The sequence below is a fragment of the Geosmithia morbida genome (genome assembly GCF_012550715.1).
Source record: "Geosmithia morbida isolate 1262 chromosome Unknown scaffold_9, whole genome shotgun sequence".
Taxonomy (NCBI): Eukaryota; Fungi; Ascomycota; class Sordariomycetes; order Hypocreales; family Bionectriaceae; genus Geosmithia; species Geosmithia morbida.
The window spans coordinates 340,546-351,802 of NW_023336196.1; the positions used below are offsets into that span (position 1 = coordinate 340,546).

Here is an 11,257-nt window from a genome sequence, read left to right on the forward strand (position 1 = left end):
GAATATAATTCTAGTGGTGGTATTGGCGGTAACGCCCACCTTTCCTATTAAACGGCAACAATCCCGCCGGTCTGATGGGAAGACGGGTACGGAGAGGTCCTCTCGCATATGCCATTATATTCGCTGCCAAGAGCGCGATTGCTATCCTGCCTGGGTATCGATTCTCGACGCCGGCCTCACGGCATTCGGCCTCTCCATGAGAGAGCCCCGAGGGCGACGAGACGATGATGCAGGCCAACCACCACTCGACCGTGCTGCTAGCCACGCTACTTCTCCCCGTCCCCAAGGTCAAGTCACCACCACCGGGGGAGCCGGGGGTGTCAGCATCGTCAACCTGGGTACATTGGATCTTGGCGCAGCCTGCCGACCGTCATAAGACGTCCTTTCTTGCCGCACTGCACAGCTCCGAGGGCTATGGCAATGCCGTCTACTACCCAGATAGCAAGGCTATCACGCACTCGTGGATGTTCAGGCTCGCCGAGGAGGTCAGCCCAGAGGACGTTGTAGTTGACCTTGGTGATCTGGGCGTGACGGATGGCATCGGCGCATTCGACAATATATTTGCCTTGGTATGCCAGGGTCTCCTATGCCCTACGCAGATCTCGTCACCCATCTCACTATTCCCTACCCCGAGCAGACTCGTTGTCTGAAGTCGCGCGTCTCTCGTGTACATGATCTTGAAGGGTGCCCTCGAGTTCCTATGCGGGCCGCCACTGGGTATGGTCGGATTGGCTACATGTGCAGAACTAATCTTGAACAGGATCAACGAGAGGGTAGCAGGCATATCTCGACGGCAACACACCCTTCTAGTCGCTGATCCTTGGCAGTCCGGACGATGGAGAAGCTGCCACGAATCTAGCGAGAGGTTGTTACGCACTTGCCGTCCAGGAGACTGCATCGCTATCTGTCCACGATAGCACATGCACAAGCCTGCAACCAAGAGGATTCTGACAGCGTAGATACTAAACTCCCGACGACAGTGCATCGCAGTTCTTCCAGTGAGTAGGTGCATTGTCATTTGACCAGGGCGAGGCTCGGAGGCCAATGGCCTCTTCGTAGGGCTCACTACGGTGATGCTGTAGTGGCGAATATGAACATTCAGAATTGACTTGGGACCTGGATCACGTTGAACTGAACTAGAGCAGACGGTCAAGTCTCCGCACTTCTCATACATTCGTGTAGCGTCGATGTGCTTCTGCTGAATACAACATCGTCTACTGAATACAGTATTGTCTACATCATGTATAGGTTGCGGTGCAATGTCAACGAGACCGCACCGGCGGGCCTACGCGATCTCGATCTTTCCCTCGAGACGAATGTCCCGGCTGCTAGCACCCACCAGGATGCTATAGATGCCACGCGGGATCGTCCACTGCTCCGCCTTCGTGTCCCAAACGGCAAGGTCTCTCTTGCGAATAGAAAAGATTGCTGTACCCGACTCACCCACCTTCAGGGGAAGCTTATCGAAGCCTCGAAGCTGCTTGGGCGGCTGGGCAGCAGACTTGGGATACGAGATGTATAGCTGAGCGACCTCTGAGCCGGCGACGGCACCGGTATTCTTTACGGTGGCAGTGACGGACGCCACGTCTTCGAAAAGATCATGCAGGCCATCTTGTCCGATCAGCCCGGGCTTCGCACGTGAGTTGACAGTCAAATCGGCATATGAGAAGTTTGTGTACGCTGTCGAGAAGAGGCAAATCAGCAACTGCATCATGGTAGTCGGTGAAGGCACCTCCAGAGACTCACAGAGACCAAATCCAAACTCATATTCGGGTTCGATCCCAGCGTGATCGAAGTGACGGTAGTCAATGTACACCCCCTCTTCAAAATTATCCTCGTCGCCCTGAATGATGGTGGCGTTGTAGTCACCGGCTTTCTTGGCGATGGTGTAGACGAGCTTGCCGCTAGGGCTGGTGCCTCCCCAGACGATATCGACCAAGGCATTTCCGCTCTCCGACGAAGGAAGCCCAGCCCATACGATGGCCTTTACGGACGGGAGAGATAGGATCTCGGACAGGATTACGGGACCGACCGAGTGTATCACGACGATGACGTTCTCGTTGGCCTCCGCGACGGCGCGGACGAGCTCGTTGCCGTGATGCCAAGGCGTGAGGTCGAGACGATCGCCGTCGGACCCCTCGACGGTCCTGTTTCCCTCTCCCGAGTCAGAGGTGATGAAGACGAGAGCTAGATCGGCATCGGCGGCCGCGGCCGCACCCTTCCCGGCGTCATCGGTACCGCTGAGCGTCACGTTGATGCCGTCAATCTTGCTGATAGCGTCGATGGGCGTCACGAAGTAGGTGTAGTTGGCGGCCCCGGACCCCCATCCCATGCCGAGGGCACCGTCGTTGCAGGCCTGGGAGTTACACAGGTTCCTGGAGTGGTTTCCCGCGACGGCATCGGATCCGATGACGGCGATATTGGCAGGACCAGAGAGGGGCAGGATACCGTCATCGTTCTTCAGAAGAACCGTGCCATCCCTGGCGCATGCCCGGACATTTGTGTGGTGGTTTCCCTCGACTTCCCGGGTGAGGTCGGTGGAAGGGTACCCTTTCTCCTGCTCCAGCTTGTACCAGCCGGCCAGGATGCGGGTAACCATATCGTCGACGCGAGATTGAGGGATGTCTCCGGCATCGACAGCCGCCTCAAGTTGCGGTCCCCAGTATACGTCGTCCTGTTCGAACCCGCTACCGGGCATAGACATGTCCAGGCCGGCCAGGGCAGACTTGACGGTCGAGTGCTGGGCGGTCCAGTCGGACATGATGTATCCCTTGAAGCCCAGCTGTCTCTTGAGGAACTTGTCCATGATGTCGCTCTCGCAGGCCCACGTGCCGTCAATCTTATTATAGCTGCACATGGCTGCGGCGACTCCGGCGTGAACGGCGTCGTAAAATGGCCAGAGGTATATCTCGTGCATCGTCTTGTCGTCAACGTTGCTCGAGATGATCATGCGGCTGGTCTCCTGCTCGTTCGCAATAAAGTGTTTGATGGTTGCCTGCACGCCTGCGGCTTGGATGGCGGCAACCGATGCGCCCGCACCGATGCCGGCGAGGTACGGGTCAGGTCCCCAGCCCTCGAAACCGCGGCCGGCCTCGGGGATCTTACCCAATGTGCCACATGCAGGACCTAGGAGGACGTGGATGCCGAGGGCCCTTGCCTCCTCGGCATGGAACTGCTCCCGTTGGCGGATCAGGTCAATGTCCCATGTCGAGGCCGCCTGGATGGCCGGCGTAAAGGCCGTGCTGTTTGTTGCGTACCGGATTCCCAGCGGACCATCTTGCAGGCACAGAGCCGGGTAACCGATTGAGTCGATGGGCACGGTATTGCCCACGCATACGCCCTGCTTCCATCCGGTGCCCGTCACGATGTCGGCCTTGTCAGCCAGTGATAGCTTGGAGACGGCAGCCTCAGCTTTGGCATAGGCCTCCTCCCAACTCAGCTGAGCTGCGTACTCAGGGTCAGCACTGTTGAGTACGAGGAGGAGCAAGGACGAGATGCTGACCTACCAGAGGCAAAGGGTAGGGCGGCCAACGCCAATGTTGTTGCAGTGGAAAATGAACGCATTCCGAATTGGCCTCGTCCTCGGTCCGGAACGCAAGACAGACGTGCTCGCGGAGGGATCTATGCTCGGAAAAAGAAAAGAAAAAAAGAGACGACGAGCAATGGGGGAGCCATTGGATTTACAATGCGCTCGTTCAGAGCTGACAGATCGAACTCGCGGGGTTCCAATGCCGACCAAACGATATGCAGGGTTGCCTACTAGTAATGCATCGGATATTTCCCTCGGCAGTTCCCCGTGTGCAAACGGCAAGTATAAGCGTAAAGATGGGAGGCGGACGTTGCCGTGCTTGCAGTTTGCAGGTATTACCCGGCTCTCCATCAAGCCATGACGACAGATCTCGTGATATGATGGAGTACATATACTCGCATACCTCCCCACTCACCGGCTTTTCGACTAAATCCATCATGCTGTCTCCCCCGTTTCTGACAGGTTTCCATGGTCTTTCGAGGCGGGGCGGGCTGCATCTCGCCTTCTTCTTTTCGCCGCAATTATGCCGCGAGATATCATTGCCTTATTGAGTGATACAGGTTCGCGATCGCACCATCCCGAAGCCGAGAAGCTCGTAGCGGTTCCAGCGGGCGTAATCGGCCGAGCGGGGTTGGATACCCTCATGCTGGTTCTTGCTCAGCCGTTTTACTTCAGGTATCAACACATGTATTGACAGCCGGGCGATGGGGGAGGCACAGGATTGGAATCGATGTTTAATTCAAGTTTGGACGGGTGGTTTGTCTTCGTCTTGGGGGGGAGGGGAGGGAGGGGGGGGAGGAGAGAGGCATAAAGGTACATACGACAGTTTCCCACACCCTCGGCGCAGGCACCGAAGGAACAAGCTTATATTCAAGTTAGTAATACATATTAATACCCGATCGGGGCCCCGGATGTTTCTCCGCGTTCACACCCCCAATCCTCGAGCTATACTCGTAAGTTATAACCGAGAAACAACGTGCATATCCATGGAGAATGACGGATGATGGCTCGTGCTTTCTTTATATCCATAACCCACCTCCTGACCAGTATCCGATTTCGACCCTGGGCACTCCGTGCTGTTTGAAGACCAAACTAAGATGTTTTCTGCCTTCTTGGTTATGTGTTGTTGTATTTCTCTATATAAAGGAAATAGTGACTATGTAGGTGTCTTGTTTACTACGGACATCTATAATCGGCTCGGAATAACTTATTCCGATAGCTTATGTAGTAGCTCTCTGTTCCGACATATGATGGGTTCTCATGACGCATGACCCCAGGATCATGTCGGACTTTGCAGGGTGGGATAACGTCGGTTATCCGGGCAGTCTGAAATTGTGATTTCATCTAGGAATGACCCAAGTAGCTGATCGCTATAAGAAGGTACGAAAGTGCATAAAATAGCGTTATTTCGGATTCTTGATGTGTGTTGCCATTTTCTATGACGGAGGCATCACCTCATGAAAAAGAGGGGTTTACAAAGAGAGAGGTCATACGGGCTGGCAGGTGGAGAGATCCATATGTTTTCATCGTCACTCGTGTGTTCTTTTGAAGTTTCCTTGTGCGGTCTTTCTCTCTCAACATTCTTTTGGCAATAGACACAAGAATGACCACTATCCTGTCTAGTCGACAGGGACAGACTAGTACCCCAACACCTGAGCTTAACCTTTCGGAAGCTGAGCCTGAGATGGGGAACCTGAGATAGGACCACCACAGCCTGGGCAATAGGTGATCCCGACGTTGAGATTCATTACGTTGAGAGGCTCAGAACGGCGTAGCTGATGGTCTTCCAAGACCACGTTCAAATCCGATGACTGTGTGAATCAACCGGAGCTGGACCGACTAGGAGCTGTGGGAGGTTTCGTGGAACGGATCTAGCGTTGAGAATGCGAAGCTCTACGACCCATCTGACCGACGTATGTCCCCTAGAATTCTGCAACAGCGCACAGCTCGCCTTTGCTAGTCCAATAATCTCCTCGTGTCTTGCTGTTTTGTGAGGAGGAATGAATAGTAGAGAACACATTGCAGGCTAAGGCACTCCTTTTCTGACTTGAATGGCGGCGCACCCTCCAATGAAGAAACTTACCCCTGATCACAACTCTACAGGCTGATCCATCGATGGTCCATGTAGATATACGGCCTCAGCTGCCTTTTTCTACGAGGTCTCAAAGGCTTGAGCCTCTGCCTTTTCCCACTTCCAGGTAGCTTTGGCAACTGGAAGATACATTGTCACGACAGTCGAGCCTGGAACCGAAGTCCATATCCTCCTCCGTGGATGCCGCCGTAAAAGTCAACGGTAGAGCGTGCTTCTTGGGCCGGATCTCACGCCTGTTCCACCTCGAGCTCAGGGCTATCAACTGTATAGTAGCGAGGTAAGGTACGGAAGTGTGGGGGTCCCTATTATGGGAAGGACCTGTCTGTCGATGAAACGATCCTGGACAATGCTCTTCTGCGCCACGGCACACAAGCTCGTGCCCTGGCTCGTGGCCTGGTGCGAAGTTCTCGGATATGCACGTTGACAAAACTGCTGGACCTTTAGTAGCTGGAGCAACACAAAGAAAGCATGTACCGTGGCAGCACGTATCTGGCGGCGGGATCTGATTAGGGATCTTGCATCCTGGCGTAGAAGGGTATTCAGTCTAATCATCACCTCGAGTTCCCGAGATGAGCATCGCCATCACCACAACGCACCTGGAGCACCTTTCGGCGAAGAACACCGGAACCAGGGACGCGTGTTCTAGATTGGGGTCGAAATTTGTGGGTGGCGCGCGCGGGGGGGGGGGGGGGGGGGGGGGGGGAATCCACGCAGCCAGAGGCCAAGGGAAGAAATCTTTGAGCGACTTCGAGGCTATAATGGAGCTTTGACTGAGGAAGGCAATTGGGAAAATGATTTCGAGGTTACGTGGAGGTAAATTGGTGAGATTGAGAGGACGATGTTCATATTATAAGCTGGGAAACAGCCAGACATTGCTTTCTATAAGCGCTGCATCTCAAATCTGAGAATACAGAGCGGATCGTCATTTCTAAAGTCTCCCGGGAGGCGCGTAGTCCATGCTCGCCCTACTTCTCTTACCTCCCTCGTAGCATCCAGGACACCGACCGTCTCGCTCCAGGAGGACGAGGCTGAGGAGAGCACGATCAGTAACACGCTCCACCACAGACTGCTATATGCTCGTGTATTTCCTCTACCTCTCCTTGGTGACCCCTTTAGGTGAAACGCCACCCGGTCCAACCTCTTCTCATCATGGCGGCATGAACCTCAGCCACGGAGCCCTTTGTGTCTTGCCCAGTATCTTGCAGGTGCCATACCCGGAGTGATAGATGAGCTTACATCCGGCTTGAAAGGGACGCGGTGTGTTGAGCATAGAGTCTTGTAGAGGGGGATGACCGCATCGATATAGCCTTGGGAAGCTGTGCTGTTTCCATCTGCCAGGTTGCCAGTGGCGATTTTGTATACAGGTTTCTGCCCTCTACTCTTGATACCATCCAGTCCTGACTTTTTCACATTCAATGCTAGTTTCGCCTTGAAAACTGACAGCATGCAGTCACTCATAAACTGCCTATAAGGAGCTGCCGTTTAAACCCTTGCGTGTCTGTTACAACCCTAAACCCATGACCAACCCGAGTCAGGGTTGGTCAGGGTCTGATAAGGGACCCATACCCTAACCCCGCGGTACTTTGAGCCGGAAGGTGTCGAATGGCATCTACAAGCAAAGAAGATTGTCCAAACCATCCCCCAAACCTTTGAAATTATCCGTCATCTTGAAAGCTGTCGCGCGAAGAGAGGGGTGTTCTCTCTTCTGTATGTCTTGTGGTCTGCCAGGGGTGATGTGTGTGTATTGTTCTTGGTAGTTGTTTTGTTTATGCTAGGAGGGACGGATCCGACATTATCATAGTCGAGTCCCGCTTACCTAAGCTATGGAAGACATACACGGTAAAAGTATGACAAAAGCCTCCGAGGTCAAACATGTTAACAAAGCGCGCTGCATGATAGGGAGTGACTCATAGGAAATGAGAAGTAGAAGAAAAAGGAGGCAAATATCAATGTGTGCGCCGACCAGGGGGAAATAGAGAAGGGTACAAGACTATAGTGGCGATGGTCACTCCAGCTAAGGCATAGGCAACGAACCCCAATCCCCCTGACAGGTCTTTCTTTCTATATAAGATGCGTGATGTAGCGACCTGCTGCCAGTCTCGTTCCAGAAGTCTCAAGCGTCCTCCAGACAATATAGCATGAGCTGCAACTGCGGATCTCACAAGCGCCCTAGCATCTCCCAGATCCATACCGTACAGGGCTTCCCTTCCCCATCAGTCGTACAAGACGACCGTTCAGGTCAGGCAAGTCATCGCAAGTGAGAGTTCCAGGCGTACACCAGCCTGTAGAGATCAGGAGCTTGAGCTGGATCTGTGTAGGTTGCAGCTGTGCTTTTGTAAGAGGGCAAAGCAAACTTCGACCTAGGACTTTTCATCCGACGACCATCTGCCGGATCGCGTTCGTGGTGGCGTGGAAATGCGCCGAGAGCTCTTGTTATGTTGCCTTATCCAGGCTGTTTGTAACTTGCCGGGCCATCTTCTTTCTTCTCACTAGACGGGAGCCTTCTGACGGTTGAGTATGATGATGGGAATACTGCCCCGTAACACTCTAGAGGTAGATCAGGATCCTCATACGTCAAACGCAGCCCTGTCGCGTCCTTCTCCTGGCCCGCTGTCGGTCAGTCCACAGCGCCGATGGGAAGTCGACAAAGGCAGACGAGCTGTATTACCCAGCACTAGGTGACGCTGGTGCTGCCCGTATGAGACATGGTGCGGTCTCCTCATCTTCTGATATACGTCACTATCATGATGGACAGGGGTGTAGCGTACGATGTCGAGCTACGCACGAGCTGTCCCATGGCGACGGGTGCGGAGTCGGGGTCGGAAATGATCAGCGACTAGCCGTGACGGCATGGTGTCTGTCCGTCCTCGAGTTATTGGTACGATTATTACGGAGTAAATTGTATGGAGTATTAACACGTACACTAATTTTCGGTTGAATGGGAGGAGAGGAGACAAGTTGGCTGAGATGGAATAGGCTAGTGACGGTGAGGAATTGAAAGGGAGGATCGGGGGGGAAGAAGATCACCGGAGGCAAAGGAGCTGGACATGACACCGTCTCTCTTCCTGTTTACGGTTGCCGTCTGAACCGACGGCATGCAGGTGCCGAATATACGCGCATGATGGATGAATGACATGTTTGGCGGAGCTAGCAGCAGGTAATAAATAGTAACATCTGACGAGAATGGATGAAGACTAGCATGTTGCGGGTAAGTATCTTCGTACAGGTTACATGTGGGAACTGATCTCCTCAGGACTAGTCCGGTATGAAGCCTATCGATTGTACGGACAACTGCAGATGACCGATCTCGTGCGAAGAAGAGCAAAGCATTACGAGTGCTCTGCGCATACGACGAGTACGTGCCGTACGAGTTACGTGCTGGGTGCGGTCAAGCGACACATGACACACCGTGTTATATAATGGGGCTCGGCTTTATCTCGACGGCACCCTTGGCCCGGATAATGGATGCTGCAGCCCTTGCATGTCACCCGTGCATCTGAGGTTGCGCCGAATAGGCCCAGCTGCAGAGCCACGAATGGAGGAGAAAGGGGAGAGGGTGTGTGTTTTGTCGCACTCCGGAGCACGGACACGGTGGGATACTGTAGAGCAGGAGCGTACACGGACGGTCATGATGACGATGGCATCGAATTGTCGGGCGGAAGACGTGAGAAACATTGAACCCGAGCAGCTGGGGAGAAGGGCCAGCAGCATCCGAACAGGGTCAGCACAGGCGGATTCGGACCAATGATGGGACGTTTTGATATCGGACATTGCATTCAGAGGGACGTGTTTCACGAACGTTGCCCGTAACCTCTCTGCTGTACGGGTATGTTTTGCGTGTATCTGTGATGAAGTCATATTCAGCGAGGTTGGCATCCACGGTGGGAGTTTCCACCTACTCGTACTACGGCATTATGTAAGCTGAGCAATCGTACATGTGTAATCTGCATCAGCTTGGGTACCGACGGGACCGTACGGAGTATCAATACACCATCAGGACGTGAAATCAGGAAGTCGGGGGAAAAAGAACTTTCCAAGGTCGTGAATAGCAGCACCTCGCAGAGGTCGGTAGCAGCATGCCGCACCAGTCAGCACCGCCGCACCAGTCAGCACCACCACACACGGCTCCCGGCAAGCCGAGCGGCGTCTCTGGCGGCGTCGGGGCCAGGGTTCGTGGAGGGACGACAGAAAGGGCCAGACCAGGGTCCAGCCTGGTGTGCCGTATTTCCGTGCAACGCGAGTTGAAGCCGTGACGGGGCACACGTGTGCATTGCAATATCATTATTAGATATGATCGATTACGAATAACCGTAGCGCTCAACCCATCACTTGCCGTCCGGTATCACTCGGACATGGAACGAAACCAGACCCCGTCCCCCGTCGGTCAACAGAAGGAGTATCAGGGTGCAGAAGTCGGAGGTATGTATTACTGCAATCCGTACTACGCGTAATATACTCCATACGTTTTACCCGACGCTCATCGCAGCACTGTCCTCTCCTCTGGGTGAGGGGGAAGAAGATGGCGGAGAAGACGAGAAAGATGGGGGACGGGAGGGTGAGGAGGGTGAGAAGCGGGAGGGGCGCCGTAGGAAGTTGGAGACTCGTTGGAGACTGGGGGCGACTAACTCGAGTCCTCTACGAGTACGAGTAATAATACTCCGTACACCCAGGCACTCCGCAACGCAGTCGTAATGCTCTGCACGGGTACGGAGTATTATATGCACTCGGTGGAGGTATCAGAGGTATCTCTGCATGTATTGTTGAGAAACGAAAACAAAACAAAAAAAAAAAGAAGGAGAAAAAGAAGAGAGCGTGCCGTCTGATCCGTTGCTGCGTGGGTGGGTGGGTGCCACCACTAAAATGAAGCCTCGTCTCACACGGGGCCCTCTTTCTCCAACGCAAGGCCCAGAGGAAGAGGGAGGGGAGGTTGGTGTTGGACGGCAAGCTCGAGGCAGGGATCGAAGCCTGACTCGGGACGGACAGCAGTCCTGCCGTGCCGGAGCCGAGGACTAGAGTGAGAGGAATCCATCTCGACTACAGGTTACAGGTAATAGAATAGTACTCTGTAGAGAGAGGACTACTCCGTAGCAGGATCGGTTACAGCATTACACAGTACTCATGCATGATGGCATTATTCCTAGCATCAACTCCATACCTGCATTACGTGTTAGTGGTATTCATTCCCTACTACTCGGTGATAGCATTTGTATTGCAGATTGCAGATTACAGATTACCGGGCATCCTCCATGCCTCGTGTCTCGTTGTATTCGTAATACTGCGTGGTCTGGTAGTAGTTGGAGGCCGTTGCGACTCATGATAGTCTCCCGATGATTGGCTCCTATTGGCACAGCGTTACGGACGGCGTGGCTGTGCTGTGACCTCTGTACTGGGTGTATACTGTACAGACACTGTCCAGGGATAGGCCATGTGCGGGGACGACAAGGCGGGAATCCCACAGTGCGCGCAAGCTTGTCGGATCCCAGCCTCCGTCTTGGCAGAGCTCTCCAGGAAAAACCAGACCGGTTCAGATTCAGAGTGACAAGGCCTGAACTACAGCGACGATAGCGACTACAGCGACTACAGCGCCAGATGTATAGGGAACCCGGAAATTTTTTTTTTTTTTTTTTTTGTTTTTT

The 11,257-nt window shown here is 53.8% G+C and overlaps 2 protein-coding genes across 2 annotated transcripts; one reads left to right on the forward strand and one right to left on the reverse strand.

The window, feature by feature from the left end:
- Positions 1-224: 224 nt before the first annotated feature.
- On the forward strand, positions 225-650 carry GMORB2_7633 (KR domain; the record flags this gene model as incomplete). Its single annotated transcript, XM_035469598.1, has 1 exon — positions 225-650. The coding sequence occupies one exon, from the start codon at positions 225-227 to the stop codon at positions 648-650; it is 426 nt and encodes a 141-aa protein (XP_035320692.1).
- A 635-nt stretch (positions 651-1,285) lies between these two features.
- On the reverse strand, positions 1,286-3,564 carry GMORB2_7634 (beta-glucosidase; the record flags this gene model as incomplete). The annotated part of the gene is made up of 2 exons (XM_035469599.1): positions 1,286-3,444; positions 3,507-3,564. 2 exons carry the CDS (start codon positions 3,562-3,564, stop codon positions 1,286-1,288), a joined length of 2,217 nt encoding a protein of 738 aa, XP_035320693.1.
- Between the last annotated feature and the right edge of the window lie 7,693 nt (positions 3,565-11,257).